Genomic DNA, 19,347 nt, shown 5'->3' with positions numbered 1-19,347 from the left:
GTAAGTCAACCAATCATGCATGGTAAAAGAGGGAAGCAACATACAGATTCTTATCTGCTGTCCTTTGATACTAGGGGTCACCCTCTCAGGCTGCACTGTCTCCTCAGTGTTGGAGGCCAAGGCCAGGTTTAACTGGTTAAGGAGTGAATAGCAGGTGAGGAAAAGGAGACAAGAATGGGAGGGGTGAGAGGAGAACAGTAGAGCAGATTTTTGGAGAGGAGAAAGCAACCTGCCCTTCGAGCCACTCTAGAACAAGTAAAAGGTGGTGGTGTTTGTTTTAGGATGAAGGGAATAGGAACATTTGCTCATTCATTCAGCAGATATTCATATTGAACACTTACTTCTGGGCACTAAGGATCTGTAGCAGTAAATAGGCCAGGCGCAGTGGCTCATGCCTGTAATCCCAGCATTTTGGGAGGCTGAGGAAGGCGGATCACCTAAGGTCAGATCAGTTCCAGATTAGCCTGGCCAATATAGTGAAATCCCATCTCTACCAAAAATACAAGTATGACATAAAACGATAACATGGTGGAAACTACATTGCCTTCTGTCTTACTGGGTACTGTCTCCACATGACCCATGATATCCCAGTATTACGAAACTGTTCTCTCCTGTTTTCAGTAGCATGCATGTGTGCTTGCTTGTGTGTGTGCATGTGTGTGTCCATATCCATGCAGAGTAGGGGGAGGTAGAGCTTCCTGTCAGAAGGGGCAATGCAGAGAAACTGAGCCCAGCTCTTTCTCTGGTGCCTTGTGACCTCAGGAACCAGACACTCCTGCCAGTGTCATAAGGGCCAGAGAGTTGAGGCATCAGAAAGACCAGGCCAGACCCCACATGCTTCAGGCGAGGTCGGGTTCCTTCTCCTGCCACAGTGTTTGTGGAGGCAGAGAGATGCTTTCAGCTCTGAGGACTGTGTCATATCTAAGGACAAACCTGAGTTCTGGGCCTCAGGGGGATTGCTCCCAAGAGACAGCTGAAGATCTCAAGAGTGGAGGGGGGCCTAGTTGTGGGCCATGGGCTCAGGAGAGCTGACCCCGTGAAGGAGGAAAGGCTGGGGGCTGGGGAGAAATGTAGGGGCAAGTCTGCACCTCCGGGTCCCCTGTTTAGGTGCCAGACTTCTCCAGGCAGGAGTTGGAGCGTCAGGGCCCCCACAAGTTCCCCAGCCCTTCCCCCAGCCCCCATGAGCTACCTCGATGGCCTGCTCTTCGAGCCACTCTCGAGCCTCAACTTTGCATCTCCTCTAAAGGGAAGGAGGAACCTGCCCCCTCCCACATGGTGTCGCTGGTCTAAGGACATGCAAGTCAGGGATGTGTGGCTGGGGGAGCAGCCAGGTGCAAGGGCATCAGGCTTTCTCCCCTTTCCCTTCTCTGGGGATTCCAGATAGGAGAGGGCAGTGCACGGTCACATTGCACAGACTCAATAGCAGATCAAGCCTTGAATTTGTTTTTGAAAAAAATAAACCTCAGTGGATATTTCTTCCCCAAAGATGTGGCCTCTAAAAAACTGTAGTTCCTATGCTCTTAAAGATAAAATTTCAGAACAATCTTTCTACACAAATAGCTTTTATTTGTAAAAATGATGGATCTTTGCTGGCTCGATAGCCATTTCTGACCCTGATAGAAAGAGTCGCATTAATGGGCGGGAACGCGAAGAGGCTTGAGGAGCGAGCACCTCAGCGACCGGTCCTGTTCAGTTGCCATCGCCACGGCTGTCTCGGTCTCCCTGGGGCCCGCTGGCCTCCCTGGGTCTGTCTGTGTCTCCCTAATCGTACATCTCTGGCATGTCCCCACTCTGCCCTTTCACATGGTGTCTCTCACCTCTCTGTGTCCTCAGCAGATGTCTACTGGAGCCTTGGGACAAACAAGAGTCCTTGTGTGTGTCCTGTTGGGGAGCTCTGCCATCCACGCAGGTTGCTGGGCCTGGGGCTCCCACACGGTCCACAAGCCAGGTTGGGCAGGGGCTTCCTTTTTCCAGAGACAGGTGCTGCGGGGCTAGTCAGGGGCACAGGCCTATATCTGAGATAGCCTGATAGCAACAGACAAGAAATGCCAAGTGGGGGTACTGGAGCACAGGCCGGTCCCTTCAGAACACATCGTTGAAGACTCCACATTCCAGAGAAAAAGGCCGCATGCTGAACGGCCAGGCCGGTTGCTGAAGGGCTGAGGAGGGCGACGTCAGGCCCCGAGGATGCTGGCTCCTGTATCCATTCACGGTGGCCCTCCCAAGCTTTAGGCCAGGCTGTAGCTGGTCCTCCTGGGGAAGCCAAGGAGAAGGATGGAAGTGCTGTGGGGCCTCTGTCCTGCCGCAGAACCCCGCGGGAGGTTTGGTGGCTGCTCCTTGTCTCCCCAGCAACTCCTCTTCAGCTCCTCCCCTCCCAGGGCCTGCAATTAAGCTACAGCCCTATTTCTCCAAGTGCCACCGAGCAGTTCCCCATCGCCTGGCCTTCCCCGACTGGGAAGTGTGCCCTCAGTATCTCTCTGCTGCAGAGCCCAAGGCCGTCACCCTGAGCAGGGAGCAGCTGATGACAAACCCACCCACACTGCCTGTCCTGTGTGGGCCTGCGTGATGTGTGCCTGCTCGTGGACCTTCCGTGTGTGAACACTGCATGGTCATGAATGTCTGCTGGACCAGACACGGTGAGGCTGCAGCGGCGATTTCTGAGTGCCGACTTGGCCTCGGGCTCTGTGCTGGGCTCTCGGGGCACAAAAGGAATAAAATACAGCTCCAGGCTTCAAGGTCCCCATAGCCTCCTCGGAAGGTCAGGCAGTGAGTAGATCCTCCCTATCAGTGGGGTTGGTACTCCGGTAGGGAAGGACCAGGTCAGAGAGCTGCTCAGCACTGCCCGTGGGAGGGAGGGCAAACGACTCCTAGGCTGCCACCTGAGAGGGAACAACAGTGCCATTCCCCATGACAGGGACACAGAAGGAAGAGCCAGCTGGGGGACAAGATGAGTTCTGTTCAGGGCTCGTTGAGACTGAGTGCCATGCTCGTGGGAACGTCCACACACCGGCGACAGGCGGCATTGGAACTTGGGGGAAGCCCAGGGTGGAGGGGGGAGGGCAGCTCTGGGAGTCCCTGGGCACAAGGGGTGCCTGAGTTGGGTCAGGCTAGCAGATAACGTACCTAGGGGGCTTTGGACAGCAAAACCAATATGAGGTCAAGGAGGGAGCCCTCACATACCACAGTCCACCATGTGATCAAAGGAAGAAGTTTGAGAAGCGGGGCCAGGGTAGAAGAAAATCCGGGAGAAAAGGGTAACCCTGAGCTAAGGAGAGAGTGTCCCAGAGGCAGGACCGTCGGGCTGTGTGACACAGCAGGGGCATCTGCAGGCTGGTGTTATTCACTCCCCCGGCAGCGCACACTGTGCTTCCCCGGGTGCAGGGGGCGAGTGGGGCCCACCTCCGAAGGCTCAGCCGGCGGGAGGCATCCTGGCTGGGCGTCTTTGCAGTGGAGCCAACCATGAGGATGCAGAGCCCGGCGAGGATCATGCAGGTGGGCACGGCGCCGATGAGGACCTTGAGGGTAACCACCACCTCCTCCGCCTGCTTGCAGGCCCCTGCCTGGTACCCCGAGAACCTGGAGAAAATCACCCAGCCATTAGGGCAGGACCTTGCCGAGCCTGGCACCCTGGGTGGAGGGACCCCGGACACCCCCTCCTGAAACTTGGACTTCATTTCCTGGCCAGATCAGGAGAGGGGTGTCGAGGGGACGGGCTGACCTGGGAGAGTCTGGAGGGAACTGAGAATGTGGAGAGCTGGCCCTTGCAGTCCTGTGCACAGAGAAACCTGGAGAAGTCGTTCCCCATAGTCTCCAAAGAGCAGAGCTCAGGCCTCAGACACGCGGGTGCTCCGAGCTCGGGAGGATGGGGGCTTTGCCCTCTTGCCGCCCAGTGGTCCTTGCTGCCTCTGCTCTATCCTAAACCCTGGGACTCACTGCAGACTGAGGGTGGAGATGCCCAAGGCACACGCGCCAGACAGCTTGGTAAAGAAGACATAGGAGGAGTAGAAGATGGTCTCCAGGCCTGGCCCGTAGTGGTGCCGCAGCTGAAAGTCATCCACCATGTCTGGCAGCATGGACCTGCGGTGGGGACATGGAATTAGCCCTCTTAGCCCCTTGACCACCGGCAGCCTGTGAGTTCTCTGGGGCAGAGGCCAAGGCGGATTCCTCCCTGAGTTCCCGTGCCCAGCACCAGACTTGCTGCCGGAGGAGCAGATGGCCTGTGTGCTTGTACTCCCGCTGAACCCCCGCCATTCCTACTGCCTGCTGCCCTCTCAGGAGGGCTCCATCTCCTGCCCAGCTGGGTGCAGGGGGCCTGGGACAGCAGGCTGACGTGAAGGAAGAGACAGACACCTTCTATGGACACACGTGAGGCCCCCACACCCAGCCTACCAGGGTAGCAGCAAGGACACAGCGATGCTCACGCCAGATACAAAGGCCACGACATAAGCCACAGGTGCTGCGGGCACAGCAGCCAGCAAGATCACAAAGGGCACCATCACCTGGGGAGACACACACACCAGCTGTCCCGCCTGTTCTTTCACACACGGCTCTAGACTGATGACCCCCATGTCTCGCCTGGTGCTAGGCCCTGAAGACTCAAGGGAACACAAATCCACTCCTGCTGACCCCAGGAGGCTCAGGCACCACGGTCACCTCCCCACCTCTCTCCTCCCACCAACCCTAATCCTTGATTCCTGCCTCACTCACAAAGATCCCGAAGGCTGACGTCATCTTCCCAAAGTGCTGGAGAACCCACTCCCATAGCGGGGTGCTCAGCACGGCTGAGACCTGTGAGCAGACAGCGTTGTCACGCCAGGGCTGTGCTGCCGGCGCCTTCACCGGGGACCTTGGGGCTTTGGCTTTTAGGTGGGACGCCTGACCTCGGCCTTGCCCCTGCTTCAGACCAGTGGCTATGAATGTTATAATCCTGGTCCCAATTCTACCCTCTGCTGGAATGCAGGTGATCAAGACCAAAGCAAAGTCCAAAATGTTGATGACCAGAACTGTGGGCACACGTATCACATTGAGGACAACACATGTCCCCAGCTCAGGCCCCCAAGTGACCCAGCCTCCACCACCCCAGGTCCCCTCACCAGGACAGTTAGCACCAGGCCCTGGACGTGGTCGTGTAGCTGGGAGGCATGTGTACAGAACAGGACCAGGTAGCTCTGCTCCACCTGAGGAGATGAACAGGAAGTGGGCATGGCAGGAGCTCAGAAGTCAAGGGCGAGGACCAGGTCTCAAGTCTGGCCTGTCCGCTGGGACCTTGGCTTGCTGCAGTCCCTTCCCCCACAAAGGGTGCCAGTCCCCAACACAGATATCAGCACCACCCCTAGGCCACCTTCATCACCTGCACAGCTGTGATCAGGTGGACTTGACTATGTCTCAGGTAACATGAGAGGAAACTGACCAGACACCGTCAGCTCCTAGTGCCTAGGCCCTGGCCCTCCAATCTCACAAGCCCTCCTGGGATCTCCCTCCCAGCACCAGCCCCTCTGAGCCATGTGCCAGCTGCAGGTTTCTCCCTATAAAACTCAAGCTGAGACTGCACCCTGAACCTATGCAAGGTCAGCATGGCCAGTGCCAAGCCAGCAGGGGGGCCACTGGCCAGAGGTACCTGAACAGCAGCAGAGATGAACAGGAAGGAGACCACCAGCTTCAGGTAGGGGGGATGCCGGGTAGTGAGACCCAGCCCAGCCAGGAAGCTCAAGCCTGGGCCTGAGGCTGGAGCAGAGGGGTCTGCAACGCAGGAGGGTGGCACCTTGGCTTCACAGAGACCAAAACCAAAACCCGCCCCCAAATAGAGCCCCACCCCTGAGTAGAGCCCCGCCCCCAGCTTCTGCTTCCCTCCTCCCCATCCCCATACCTGGCCGCTCCTTCACCCCTAGGCACAGTAAACTGCTGCACACGGGGTAAGTTGCTGCAACCACAGCAGCTGCAATACAGTAGAGATGGGCCTGTGGGACAAGACAGGACTAGGGTAAGCGAAGTCTTCAACCCCAGGAGGTGGCGACACCCAAGGGGCGGGGCAGCACTGCCTCCCAACAGGAGCAGAGGGAGGCACAGCCCAAGCCCAGGATGCTGGACCCCCACCTCCCAATCATCCCACAAGACAGCACGCTCTCTGGGCCTGGGCTGGTCCTTCCACACACCCCCTCTGCTGAACCTGTTTCCTTCGTGGCAAAGAGGGCACTGGCACCCCAGGGGCCAGAGTGCTCCCTCCTGCATTCTATAAAGCAAACATCGATTGCTGCTGCCTTCTGCATGCTAGCCCCTGAGGCTCCAATGATGAGTAAGTGACCCCTGTCCATCCACAGGGCTCAGAGGGTGGGGAGGAAGACAGATCCAGAAGCAGGCAGTTATAACACAGTGAGATGTATGCTGACTCAGATTAACATAGGTGGCTCACGCCTGCCATCCCAGCACTTTGGGAGGCCAAGGCGGGTGGATCACCTGAGTTTAGGAGTCTGAGACCTGCCTGGCCAATATAGTGAAATCCCATCCCTACTAAAAATACAAAAATTTAGCCAGGCATGGTGGCAGCCACCTGTAATCCCAGCTACTTGGGAGACTGAGACAGGAGAATTGCTTGAAACTGGGAGGCAGAGGTTGCAGTGAGCTGAAATTGTGCCACTGCACTCCAGCCTGGGTGACAGAGGGAAAATCCGTTCCCCTCCCCACAAAAAAAAAAAAAAAAAAAGATATGCAGGAGAATCACAGCCAGTTCAGGACAGAGGCTGCCTCTGGGGAGGGAGAAGAGAGAGGGTGCAGGGCGGGGCAGGGCACTCACCCTGTGCAGCTGCCCTGGGCCTCTTGCTCTGAAGGGCACTGCCTCTGGGGTTCAATGTTTTGCTGTTGCCATCTTGAGATTCTTAATAATTTTATCATGGATTTGAATTTTGTAAGTGAAATTTGAGGGGACAGTGGGTTGTGAGCCACCAAGAGCTTCCAGTCTCTGCACACATGAGGCTCTGCCCCCAGGAATGGGTTCTTAGCCTCCTGCTTCCCACTCCTTGATACCTTCCCTTCCCCAACCTAGGCCGTTGCCACCAAACATGTGGCGTTGGAGAGAGGCATGGGAGGCCCAAGTGGAGGCCCAGGTGTGAGTACAGGGAGAGTCAGTCTAGGATGCAGCCTTCTGGCCCTTGGCCAGCAGCAACATGGAGATTTGGAGAGTGGGGGCCTTTCACCTATCCCAATCCAGGTGTCTGGTGGACGCCTAGAGGGTGCCAGCACTGGAGGCTGCAATCCCCTGGCTGAGGCAGTAGGCCCAGCCAGGGGATTGCAGGGGAGATTGACTTCCCAAGGCCCTGCATTTTCACTTTGCAGAGTACATAGGCAAGCCAAGTAGCTGACTGAGTCTCACTGCGTTGCCCAGGCTGGAGTGCAATGGCATGATCCCAGCTCACTGCAACCTTGGCCTCTTGGGTTCAAGTGATTCTCCTGCCTCAGCCTCCCCAGTAGCTGGGATTACAGGTGCCTACCACCATGCCCAGCTAATTTTTGTATTTTTAGTAGAGATGGGGTTTCACCATGTTGGCCAGGTTGGTCTCAAACTTCTGACCTCAAATGATCTGCCTGCCTTGACCTCCCAAAATGCTGGATTGCAGGCGTGAGCCACCGCGCCTGGCGGTAATGTTTTCTTAAATGGGTGGTGGGCCACACATATTACTGGTATTCTTCTCATACTATTGATGCTGAGACATTGGTGGGGCTGGAATCCCCCAGAGGGCTTGTTAACATGGAGATGTTAGACTGGTCCCTAGAACTGGTGAAGCAGAGGACTGAGGTCAGGCCTGAGATCTGCCGTTCTAACAAGGTCCCAGGTGCGGCTGATGCTGCTCGTCCAGGGACCACACTAAGATCTGTGGCTTTCTGCCTTTGTGTAAATCTGAAATGTTAAAAACAAGCACAGGCCAGGTGCGCCACTGTACTCCAGCCTGGGCGACAGAGCCAGATTCTGTCTGAAAAAAAAAAAAACAAAAAAACACACATACACACACAAAAGGCCAACACAGCAGGGCACAGGGCACACACAGGGCAGGTCTACACGAAGGCTGCAGAGGGCGGCCTGCGCCCCGTCCTGAAGGTGAGGGCCACCCATGCTCAAACTCCTTTCAAAGGGCACCTGACCATATAGGGGAGGTGGCTGGAGGGAGGGATGCCGCACAGGAGGTGGAGGCAGCAGTTCTGGGGTGGGGAGGGAGGTGGTGGCACGGGCTAGGGCATAGCAGTGGGGTGCAGGGAGACTGGATGTATCCCAGAAGGCTTTTGGCCTAAAAACTGGGCACGATTCAGTCATAGGTTGGAGGGTTGAGAAAGGACAGGAGAAAGAAGACAGTGCTGGCGATAATAACGTCATTTACTTAAGGAAAGAGGGAGAAATAGAAAAAGAGAAGGAAAAAGTGGTGGATAAAATGGAGGTGCATCTGCTCAATGCTGAAGGGACCTGCTGTGAAAGAGAAGGAAGGGGGCTTCCCCTCTCATTTCACCACTTCACGCTGGGGGTTGGGGGCTCACCTGGTCAGGGCTGGGGAGGGGACACAGGTCATAGGAGGGGCTTTACCCAGGGCTGTGCGAGGACACCAGATCCCTCTGCTGCCCCTCTCCCAGCCTGGCCTGGGGCTTTCCCCACCCTTGCCCCTCCTCTGCGGCTGGGCTCCTCTGCACCAGGTGGCCAGCCCAGTGTCTGTTGTTCTGTTTTATGTCTAGAAGGAACTCAGGAGGAGGCAGGTTTAGCAGAGGACATTAAATGTGGGGGCCATCTGCTCAGCTGGAGGAGCAGGGAAGGGGTTGGGGGACACAGTGAGCCCCTTAAAAGACAGCAAAGAGGTGTGGACAGGAGAACCAACCCTAGAGGAAGGAGGTGACCTGCAGAGGGGACACCGGGTTGGGGGGTCTGGCCACCCAGTGCACTTACTGCATTGGGGGAGACGGTGACCGGGCCCGGGGTCGCAGTGGCCTCGCACCTGTGGGGTCTGTGGGCTCCAGACACAATGAGCCCATGGACGGTGGCCCCCATCAGTGTTCCCGCCATCTCCACGGTCATCCCTAGAGACAGAGCACCGCTTAAGGTGACTGAGAGGGCGTGGGGTCCCAGATGCAGTGCCCTCCCCAGAACCCAGGGCTGCACTCACGGTAGGCAGTGGCTGAGTCCCGCTCCCTTGGGCAGGGGGTTAGCAGCATGGTGAGCGCCGTGTAGGGCACCTGGAAGAACTAGGGCACCAGCAGAGCTTAGAACCACACCCAGCTTTGCCTGGTGACAGCGGGCAACCTTCCTTCTCCTGGGTGTCACATCTTGGTACCCATGGGCCAGCCTGACATATCCCAGCTGACCACCTGAAGTCGGAGCTAGGGGCTTAAGGGCAGGAGATAGCAGCCAGCCCCGCACAGGGCCAGCGAGAGCCAATAGCATGGTCCAGGCACAGGCGGGTGGGTAGGGCAGCAGCTCCACCCCACAGCACACTTCAGAGTGGCCACAGCCAGCCATGGGCTTCACCAGAGCACACACCCAGGAAGGGGCCCTGCTTACCGTGGCCAGGGCCTGGAACAGGCAGTAGCAGGTCATGTACCAGAGGCCTCGCAGGCTGGTGAAGGGGGGCAGGAACCACAGGAAGAAGTAGGCCAGGGCAATGAAGGGGGTGCAGCCCAGCACCCTATGGAAGCAAGCTGAGATGGAGCGGTTCCCAGACCAGGACAGGGGGACACAAAGGGCCCAGCCTGGAGCAACCTCATCCCTTCTCTGCCCCTTGGGAATCCCTAGGCTGGGGCTCCCTGGGTGGGAACCACAGGCAGGGGAGAAGTGGCCGATGGCTCATGGAGGCATTGGGAGTGGGCAGCCACTCCCCGTGGGAACTCCAGCTGCACACTCGGTGCCAGTGGTGCCACTCCCTGTGTAGACACTGGGACACTGAGTTGCACTTCCTCTGTGAGGCCTCATGTGGCCTCCAGCCCAGCCTGCCCACACTCAGAGCCCCAGGCCAGACGTGGGAGTCTCGGAGGCTTCATCCAGCCCCGTGCCATCTGGAGAGGGAGAGTCCCCAAGAATGTCTCTGAACTCCTTATCACTCACAACCAGTCCCCAGTGCACTGCGACATTATCCAGTCTTGTCTTCTAACCACCCAGAGGGTTTCCACTAGGAAACAGGGCTGTGACAGTGACCTCAAGGCCAGGGTCTGGTGCCTGGATCCTAAGGATCGAGGGGTTGCTCACCAAGGCATAAGCCGTCCAGACCCCGTCCTCCTGCTTCTGTTGATGAAGAACCCAGCCACAGGGTCAGCAGCCGCCCCGGACACTTTTCCACCAAACAGAACAAGTGACACCTGGGCGGCAGGGATCTGAAACAGACAAGGGAAGGGATAGAGAGCCAAGGGCCAGCAGCAGCAGAGAGGCCATCCAGGCCTGCTTGCCACCCGGAGGGAGGACTGGGAATCAGAATCAGCGGGGCAGAGCCACAGTGTCAAGGCTCCTCAGCCTCCCCCATGATACTAACCCCAGGGCTCTGAGTCCAGAGGAGGGAGCTGAGTTCTGCCGCCCAGCACACCTCCATTACCACTCATGTCAGCCACTGCGGAGAGGATTCCAGAGCCCTCATCTGGGGCTGGCTCAGAGCAAGGAGGGTATCTCTGGGCTGACAGAGGTGGACATTGTGTTTCACAATGGAAAGGATTCACTGGTTTTTCTATGTAAATAATACACTCATTAGAAAAACATTCAAACAATACAGGAAAATACTAAGCAAAGCTCATCTGAAATCCCAGCATCCCAAGACAACTGCCAGAATCGTTTTGATGAGCAGCCTTTCATAGGCTTCTTCATGTGTGCTTGAGATTGATCACTTTATATAAATGGGATCATATCAGAGTGTCATCTTAAACATTCATGGATATCTCATTTTTTTCTTTAAAAATTAAGACAGGGTCAGCCAGGTGCATTGGCTTACGCCTGTAATTCCAGCACTTTGGGAGGCTGAGGTGGGCAGATCATGAGGTCAGGAGATCAAGACCATCCTGGCTAACATGGTGAAAAGCCGTCTCTACTAAAAATACAAAAAATTAGCTCGGCATGGTGACGTGTGCCTGTAGTGCCAGCTACTCAGGAGGCTGAGGCAGGAGAATTGCTTGAACCCAGGAGGCAGAGGTTGCAGTGAGCCAAGATCACGCCACTACACTCCAGCCTGGGCGACAGAGCAAGACTCCATCTCAAATAAAAAGAAGTAAAAAGAGTGCAGTGGCGCGATCTTGACTCACTACAACCTTCACCTCCCAGGTTCAAGTGAGTCTCCTGCCTCTGTCTCCTGAGTAGCTAGAAATACAGGCACCTGCCACCACACCCAGCTAATTTTTGTATATTTAGATAATAGAGATGGGGTTTTGCCATATTGGCCAGGCTGGTCTCGAACTCCTGACCTCAAGTGATCCTCCCACCTTGGCCTCGAAAAGTGCTGAGATGACAGCTGTGAGTCAACACGCTCGGCTGGATGCCTCATTTTAAAAATTTGGTTTTACTTACCCTCCGTTCTCCATTATTCCCTCTGTAGCCAACATTAATGAGTTGGTATATCCTTCTAGAATTTTCTCCATGCTCATATTTTAAACATGGACCAATGAATATATATATATAACCATACACACCACATATGGAGCCCGTCTTTGTTTTGCTAAAATGTGATCATTATATATACTATTCTCTAAAACTAGCTTTTTTTTTTTCACCAGAGCATCATGGAAATCACTCTAAGTCAACGGTACAGATCATTCTTCTGAATTGCTGCATGACAGTCCATGTGATAGTGAGGTTAGTCTAATTTTTTGCCTTCTCTGGGCCACAATGGAAGAATTGTTTTGGCCAGGCACAGTGGCCCATACCTGTAATCTCAGCACTTTGGGAGGCTGTGGTGGATGGATCATCTGAGATCGGTAGTTTGAGACCAGCCAGGCCACCATGGCAAAACCTGTTTCTACTAAACACACAAAAATTAGCCAAGTGTGGTGGTGTACACCTGTAATCCCAGCTACTCAGGATGCCAAGGCATGAGAATAACTTGAACCCAGGAGGCAGAGGTTGCAGTGAGACAAGATCACACCACTGCACTCCAGCCTGGGCAACAGTCTGGGTGACTTGTCTCAAAAAAAAATAAAAGAATTGTCTGGGGCACATATAAACACATAATATACACTAACACTAATGATAGCTAATTAGCTAAAAAAAAAAATCACAAAAAAATTTCATAATGTTTTAAGAAAGTTTACAAATTTGTGTTGGGCCACATTCAAAGCCGTACCCCTGTGGGCTAGACAGGTTTGGTCTGTTATGTGGCTATGGTACAGCTTACTTAGCCAACTGCTTCTATATAGACAGGCATCCACATTGTTTCTCATTTTCCCACCACAAACAGGCTATAGTAAACATCCTTGAGGAGCTTGCCCTCACTAGCTTCTGGCTCTTTGTTAAGCTTGAGTCAGAAGTGCTGTCTACAAGGATGTTGGGAGCAGAAGTGCAGGTGTGGGTGGAAGGATCAGACCCCAAGGAAGATTCAAGCAGAGGCCAGGCTACTGCCCACACTTACCTGTGCTATATCAAGCAGGAAGAGCTGCAGGTAAAAGGCTGTGGCACTGGAGGCTATCTGGTTGGGGACCCCACCAATGCCATAGCACACCTTCGTACAGAATGAGAGGCGACCAGCTCTGCTGTCCTGGAGGAGACACAGGAACTAAGCTCTTCCCCCAACAGACACCAAACAGGTCCCCATAGCCCATGACTTCAGTGAGCATCCTGCATCCTTGTGATGCTTTCAGGGCTTTTCCAGCAACCTCTAGGCCCCATTTTGTCCCCAGACCATTCTAAGAGGAAGTGAGACAGAAGAGAAAAAGATCCTAAACCATGACCTCTAAACATTTCCAGGGGGAAGTTCTGCCAGACATCTTTCCCTGGGCTTCCTGCTGAATCAGCACGGCTGTGTAAACTGCAGGTTAGGAGACCTGGGCTTGGGCCTGCCGTTGTCACCTATCCCTCCAAGTGACCTTGAATAAATCACTTTCTCCCCTCCAAGCCTGTTTTCCTCATCTGTCAAATGCAAGATCCCTGCCAATTTCACAAGGTTGTTTCCATGAGTAAATGAGGTGGTAGCGGTAGCTCATTTCCCCATCACCTGCCTACTCACAGCCCTCCAGGGATGCCTGGCAGGCATCTCAGCTTAGCATGTTCAACGTACAACTCTGGATGGTCATTAGGAACTGTCTAATTCAGCTCTCTGCTGGTCCCCTAAGTGGCTCAGGCCACAAACTTAAGAGGCATCTTTGATTCTTCTTTCCAATTCTCATCTATCAGTGAGTGCCTCCTAAGTGGCTTCTCTGTGTCTGCCCTTGCTCCCTGCAATCCATGCCACCCAGCAGCCAGTGCTCTTGTAATAACATAAATCGGATCCCAGCCAGGCTCAGTGGCTCACCCCTGTAAACCCAGCACTTTGGGAGGCTAGTGTTGGTGGATTGCTTGAGCCCCATTCAAGACCAGCTTGGCCAACATGGCGAAACCCCATCTCTACTAAAACACAAAAATTAGGTGGGCATGGTGACGTGCCTGAAATCCCAGCTACTCGGGAGGCTGAGGCAAGAGAATCACTTGAACCCAGGAGATGGAGATTGCAGTGAGCCAATATTGCACCACTGCACTGCAGCCTGGGCAACAGAGACTCGGGCTCTAAATAAATAAATAAATAAATAAATAAATAAATAAATAAATAAATAAATGAGATCCCATCTCCTCTCTGATTAAAACCCTGCAACGAGTTGCCATTGCAGTTTTTTCCCCCCAGACACATAGTATATAGTCAATGCCATCACAGTTTGAACTCCAAGTCCTGATCATGACTAAGGAGCCCACCTAGTCGGCCCCCTACCCATCTCACCTCTCTCCTTCAGCCACAGTGGCCTCCCTCCTTCCTGTACCTCAAAATAATCACATCTGTTGCTGCCCCAGGGACTTTGCAGTTCCCATGACTTCTGCCTGGAAGGTGATTCCTATTCTGGTTGGTCACCAGCTTAAATGTCACCTCCTCCCAGAGGCATTCCCTAGCCACTCACCTCTCTCAGTTGTACTTACCTGCTATATTCTCATTTAGCTCCTGCCTCTCCCTACAGGAATGTAAGCTCTCTGAGAGCATGAACTCTACCTTTTATTTATCATGGTGTTTCCAGTACCTAGAACAAAGCTTGGTATACAGTAGGTGCTCAATATATGTCAGTTGAAGCAAATAGTGGCCATGAAGACCCTGTGTAAAGGGCTGTTTCTTTGGAAGAAGCTGGGCACCTTTTCTCATCCTTTGCCTGGGGCCTGCGGGCAGTGGAGACGACATGGCTTCACCCATTTCCACATCTCGCAGGACACTCCAGCAGACTGTTGTGAAGGGAAGGGCTCCCCAGATACGGGTTTATCACACTTCGCACACTCTTCCTACCCACAGGACAAAACCACACTGGGGGCAGGATGATTCTTTTCTGACATGTGTGTGAACATCATTTCCCCTTCCAGAAAACTTTAAGAACAGGCAGAATTCAACGTGATAGTCCTCCTCTCCCCCTAATGGAGACCCTTGTATCCCCAACACGGGCCTAGCAGCTTTTTAGACCTTTAGAAAAAACTTCCAAGTGAAGCCAGGAATATTATCCAGTCTTGCCGTCTTAAGGATGACAGTTTTACGGAAAGTCATAAAAGTCCTGCACAGCTGTACAGTGAGAATCTTAGGTTCAAATTCCCTCTGCTATCTCTAGCTGCATGACCCAGAGCAGGGCCCGTGCCTTCTGCGCTTTGGTCTCCTTGGAGTGACCAGGAATCCCACCGTTCCCAGGATTGTATGAGGATTCCATAGCGGGGCTTCCTCGGCAATGTGAATTTTTCCGTTGCTGTTAATCTCCCCTGAATTTCTAAATTTCTAGGGAAGTGAGATTCCCCGGAGAGCCTCCTCATCTCACCTCACTTTCTTTCTTGTGGGACGTAATCCTATGCTCCGAGGTGCCTGGCAGGACGCCCTGACCAGACTGGGTGCTGAGGTGGTCAGGGGAGGCCACAGAACGTCCTGGTCACGAGCATGGAGCGGGCGCATTTAGTGAGACCCAGGAAGCCCCAGACTCCTCGACTGGTCCTGCACAGACCGGCTGGCCAGCATGGCCTGGCCGCATCAGCGAGGGACAAGGAGCCCCGCAGCTCCCACCTGCCTTCCGCCCTCCCTGTAGGAGCCCACGGCCGGGACTTCCCGGGGGGAGCCTCCAAGGGGAGCCTGGTGCCTGAGCGAGGCCAGGGTCTGGGAGGGAGGCCAAGGCCACAGCAGCTGCTTGAGGTCGGGAAGGACGCAGCCTCCCCGTGAGCGGCCGAAAGCTGCCCTGGGCTCGGGGACCCCGGAAGGACCTCCAGTGGCGCAGACAATACCCCTAAGCCAGGAATCAGGACAGCAGAGTCCACGAATCCCCAAGTTACTTGCTTGGCTGGGGCTCTCCTGCCTGTCCTACTCTCTTGCGGGCGCCAGCACATCCCCTGCCTCCCCGCTCCCAGTCGTGGAACCCCGCGAGGGCAGCCCCAGACCCGGCAGGTTTGGACCGAGCCCCGCCAGGCTGTCCCCAGTTGGAAAAGGGGCTACGAGGTGATGCCCTCGAGCTCCCCGGGCAGCCCCTTCCCGGCCCGCGCGGAGCCCCGCGTCCTCACCCCTGCCACCCAGCTCACCTCTCGCCCTCCCTTGGTGCTCCCCGGGCCGGGCTCCGGGGCATGCGGCTGCGGCTGTGGGGGTTCTTCGGCGGCCGTTGCAGGGGGCGCCGCCATCGCCACCGCAGTGCCGCCTTTGGCCGTTGCCCTCGTAGTTATCGCCCTCGGGAGGGGCGGCTCCGGGCGCGGGCCGCAGCGCGCAGAGTGAGTAGCCGACGGCAACAGGGGGAAATGCAGAAATCGGGAGGTGCACTGTTTCTTCGCTTCCCCAAAGGTCAACAGCGAAGAGCCAAAATCCGCGGCGGGAAAGGCCCGCCAGGCCGGGCGTGAGCGCCCGCAGACGGCGGCCATGCGCGCTAAAGGTCTCAACCTGACTCCTGGAGTGACGTCGGACAAGAAGCAGCTCCCTGCAAAACGAAGCAAGAGTCCTGCTTGTTCAGGCTGGACAGGCATGCCACCGGCTACGCATGACACCCTACGCCTGAAATACACACTGTCTAGTCTTCTATACAGATCACAGGGATGGCCAGTAACTAAGTTCAGGGTGGCACAGGCAATATTCCAGAAAAGTCCTTAAAAGGGAAGGGGTGACAACAGGTAGCTAGTCAGACTCAAACAGGGCAGGAGAGGGCCACGCTTCCAACAGGGAACATCAGGCAACCATCAAGTGACCATCAGGTGGTCCCTCTAAAATAATAATTGAAATAATTGAAAGGCAGCCTCCCAGTAGATAGAGAAAACCTGAAACCGCTGATCAGCTTCTAGATAAGATCTCAGGAGTTGGACAAGTGGGCTCACGCATATACACTACAAGGCCAGTTTCGGAGTTCAACTGGCATATGACCTTGCAAGGACATTGGAATGGTAAGGGAAGAACGCCTCCGGTGAGCATGGGCACAACTCCAGTAAACACAGTTTGCATGCTTCCCACCCAAATGCTGGCAGGCCACTGCCCATGTGGACAGGGCCCCCACAGGAACAATCAGGAGAGAAGGGATGCAAGACCCAAGAACTATGGCAATGTATAAGACCCCAGGTCAAAAGGTCAAACTATGCACTTGTCTTTCAGGCCACCGGCTTGGCCCTCTTCCAAGTATACTTTCCTTCCTTTCATTTCTGCTGTAGAGCTTTTTAATAAACTTTTACTCCTGCTCTAAAACTTGCCTCAATCTCTCTTTATGCCTTATGCCCCTCAGTAGAATTCTTTCTTCTGAGGAGGTAAGAATTGATGTTGCTGCAACCTGTATAGATTTGCCCTTGAGTTTAACATATTTTGGTGCCATGTGACTCAGATGCCTTCCGCCAGTAACAGGGGCACACATTAACTGAAAATGCATCATAGACCTAAAATATAAAACTCTTATGAAAAAACAGGAGGTGGCTCACATCTGTAATCCCAGCTACTCTGGAGGCTGAGTCAGGAGAATCACTTGAACCCAGGAGGCGGAGGTTGCAGTAAGCACACCACTGCACTCCAGCCTGGGTGACGGAAGAAGGCTCCATCTCAAAAAAACAAACAACAAAAACAAAAACCAACCAACCAAACAACAACAACAAAAAAAACAGGAGCAACTCTTCATCATATTGGGCCAGGCAACTGCTTCTTAGGATGCCAAAAGCGCAAGCTGGATAAACTACAAAAGTTTTCAAAATGAAAACCTTTGTGCTGTAAATGATTCCAACAAGTGGGTATAAAGACCCAGAGAATGGGAGAAAAGGGATTTGTATTGGAGTCAGCTTTCACAACTCAACAATTAAGACAGTCCAATTTTAAAATGGGCAGAGAATTTGGATATTTCACTAAAGATATACAAATGAACAGTAAGCACATGGAAATAAATATTGAAACTACAGTGAGATAGATACCAGTTCATATCCACAGGGTGGCTGTAATGAAAACAAGACAAAAACAAGTATTGGGGAGGATGTGGAGAAATCTGAACCCCTGTACGCAGCTTGTGGGAATGGAAACTAGTGAGAGTCCTTTGGAAAAGTGTGGCAGTTTCTCAAAGTAAAATGTGTAATTACCATATGACCTGCAATACCCTACGGAAAGGAAAACATGTTTACATAAAGTCTTGAACATGTTAATTAGCAGCATTCATATATATGAAGACATAAGTGAATATACATAAATTCATTCATGTATATATTCATATATTCATTTATAAAATTCATATATATGAATGTGTATGAATACATATGACTATATGTATATATGAATGCCGCTAATGAACATTCATGTTCAAGATTTTATGTGAACATGTTTTCATTTCTGTAAGGTATATGCCAAGAAGAGGACACAATCCAATGTCCATCAGGTTATGAACGGGTAAATATGCAGTATATCCGTACAGTGGACTACTATTGGGCAGGAAAAAGGAATGAAGGGCCAATTCATGCTACAACACTGATGAACCTTGATGACAGTATGCTAAGTAAAAGAAGCCAGCCACAAAAGACTACATAGTGTATGATTCCATTTATGTCAAATGCCTAGAATAGGCAAATACAGAGTGACAGAATGTACATTTGTAGTTGCCTGAAACTGGGCTAGGGAGTGACTGCTAATGGGTATGGGGTTTCTTTTAGAATGGATGAAATTTTTCTAAAATTAAATTGTAATGGTTCACAGCCCTACAAATACGCTAAACACCACTGAATTGTATGTTTTATTTTTTTGAGACAGAGTTCTTGCTCTGTTGCCCAGGCTGGAGTGCAATGGCACAATCTCAGCTCACTGCAACTTGCACCTCCTGGGTTCAAGTGATTCTCCTGCCTCAGCCTCCCGAATATCTGGGATTACAGACATGCGCCACCATGCCCAGCTAATTTTTTGTATTTTTAGTAGAAATGGGCTTTCATCATGTTGGCCAGGCTGGTCTTGAACTCCTGACCCTCAGGTGATCCACCTCGGCATCCCAAAGTGCTGGGATTACAGGCATGAGCCATCAGCCTAGCCTGAATTGTACACTTTAAATGGGTGAATTGCACAGCATGTGAATTATATCTCAATAAAGTCGTCTACATTTAAAAGGGAAGGAATCTGCTCCTTCCTATTGGCTGAAATACAAATGTGTTGGCTGGTGCTAGTGCAGCTACCTTGAGATCCCAAGTCTACAGACTGCTGAGATTGGCAGATCAACAGTACAGGAATCTGATGATTTTATGAGGTTGATCCTACTAGCCCTGAACTGTTTCCCTTTGGACTTTTGCATGGGAAATAAAATTTGACCTTGTAAGCGACTACTATTCTGGATTTTCTGTCATAGCTAAATCTAATCCTAAAGGATACACTACCCAGTTTAGAGCAAGTCATTCCATTTTATATGTCTTAATTCCTTAATCTACAAAATGGGTACATTTTTGTTTCCTTGATTGCAATAGAAGGATAGATTAGATAATGCATGTGCTAAAGACTTAATTCCTTAGAAATTAAAAACTAAAGCCAGAGTTTCTTTAGATAATCTACTTTTACAATTTTTTCCCCTTTTTGTGGAAAATGGGATCTTGCTATGTTGCCCAGGCTGGTCTCAAACTCTTGGGCTCAAGTTACACTCCTGCCTCTGCCTCCCTAAGTGTTAGGATTACAGATGGGAGCCACCATGCTCAGCTAAATAATCTACTTTCAAGTACATCCTATTTATATGCAT

The 19,347-nt window shown here is 52.9% G+C and overlaps 2 protein-coding genes across 4 annotated transcripts in view; both read right to left on the bottom strand.

Moving 5' to 3' along the window:
• Nucleotides 1-1,555: 1,555 nt before the first annotated feature.
• On the bottom strand, nucleotides 1,556-16,095 carry MFSD2B (MFSD2 lysolipid transporter B, sphingolipid). 3 transcript variants are annotated; one of them, XM_003935281.3, is made up of 14 exons: nucleotides 15,716-16,095; nucleotides 12,570-12,695; nucleotides 10,214-10,338; nucleotides 9,533-9,656; nucleotides 9,138-9,216; nucleotides 8,921-9,051; nucleotides 5,867-5,957; nucleotides 5,618-5,739; nucleotides 5,094-5,177; nucleotides 4,708-4,788; nucleotides 4,390-4,499; nucleotides 3,934-4,077; nucleotides 3,400-3,576; nucleotides 1,556-2,253 (listed from the first exon to the last, which is right to left on the bottom strand). In XM_003935281.3, exons 1-14 carry the CDS (start codon nucleotides 16,043-16,045, stop codon nucleotides 2,229-2,231), a joined length of 1,749 nt encoding a protein of 582 aa, XP_003935330.3. In that variant the 5' UTR covers nucleotides 16,046-16,095; the 3' UTR covers nucleotides 1,556-2,228. The 3 variants fall into 3 exon arrangements, with proteins under 3 accessions (XP_003935330.3, XP_074250740.1, XP_074250750.1); XM_074394639.1 differs by having other exon boundaries at nucleotides 1,556-3,576; XM_074394649.1 differs by lacking the exon at nucleotides 4,708-4,788 and having other exon boundaries at nucleotides 1,556-3,576.
• UBXN2A (UBX domain protein 2A) overlaps nucleotides 16,039-19,347 on the bottom strand; it is a 59,359-nt gene continuing 56,050 nt past the window's right edge. The window contains exon 8 of the mRNA XM_074394664.1: nucleotides 16,039-16,101. The gene's annotated coding sequence lies outside the window, so the exon portion shown is untranslated. The remainder of the gene's footprint in view (nucleotides 16,102-19,347) is intronic.

Source organism: Saimiri boliviensis, chromosome 1, assembly GCF_048565385.1.
Source record: "Saimiri boliviensis isolate mSaiBol1 chromosome 1, mSaiBol1.pri, whole genome shotgun sequence".
Taxonomy (NCBI): Eukaryota; Metazoa; Chordata; class Mammalia; order Primates; family Cebidae; genus Saimiri; species Saimiri boliviensis.
The sequence above is the reverse complement of the archived record's forward strand: the minus strand, read 5'-3'. Positions and strand labels throughout refer to the sequence as shown.

Coding starts and splice junctions, on each gene's coding strand:
- MFSD2B (XM_074394639.1), bottom strand. CDS start 16,045: ATGGCCGCCGTCTGCGGGCGCTCACGCCCGGCCTGGCGGGCCTTTCCC. Junction 10,339..12,569: donor TCCTGCTTGATATAGCACAG/GTAAGTGTGGGC, acceptor TGTCTGTTTCAG/ATCCCTGCCGCCCAGGTGTC. Junction 9,657..10,213: donor TCTGGACGGCTTATGCCTTG/GTGAGCAACCCC, acceptor TTGCTTCCATAG/GGTGCTGGGCTGCACCCCCT.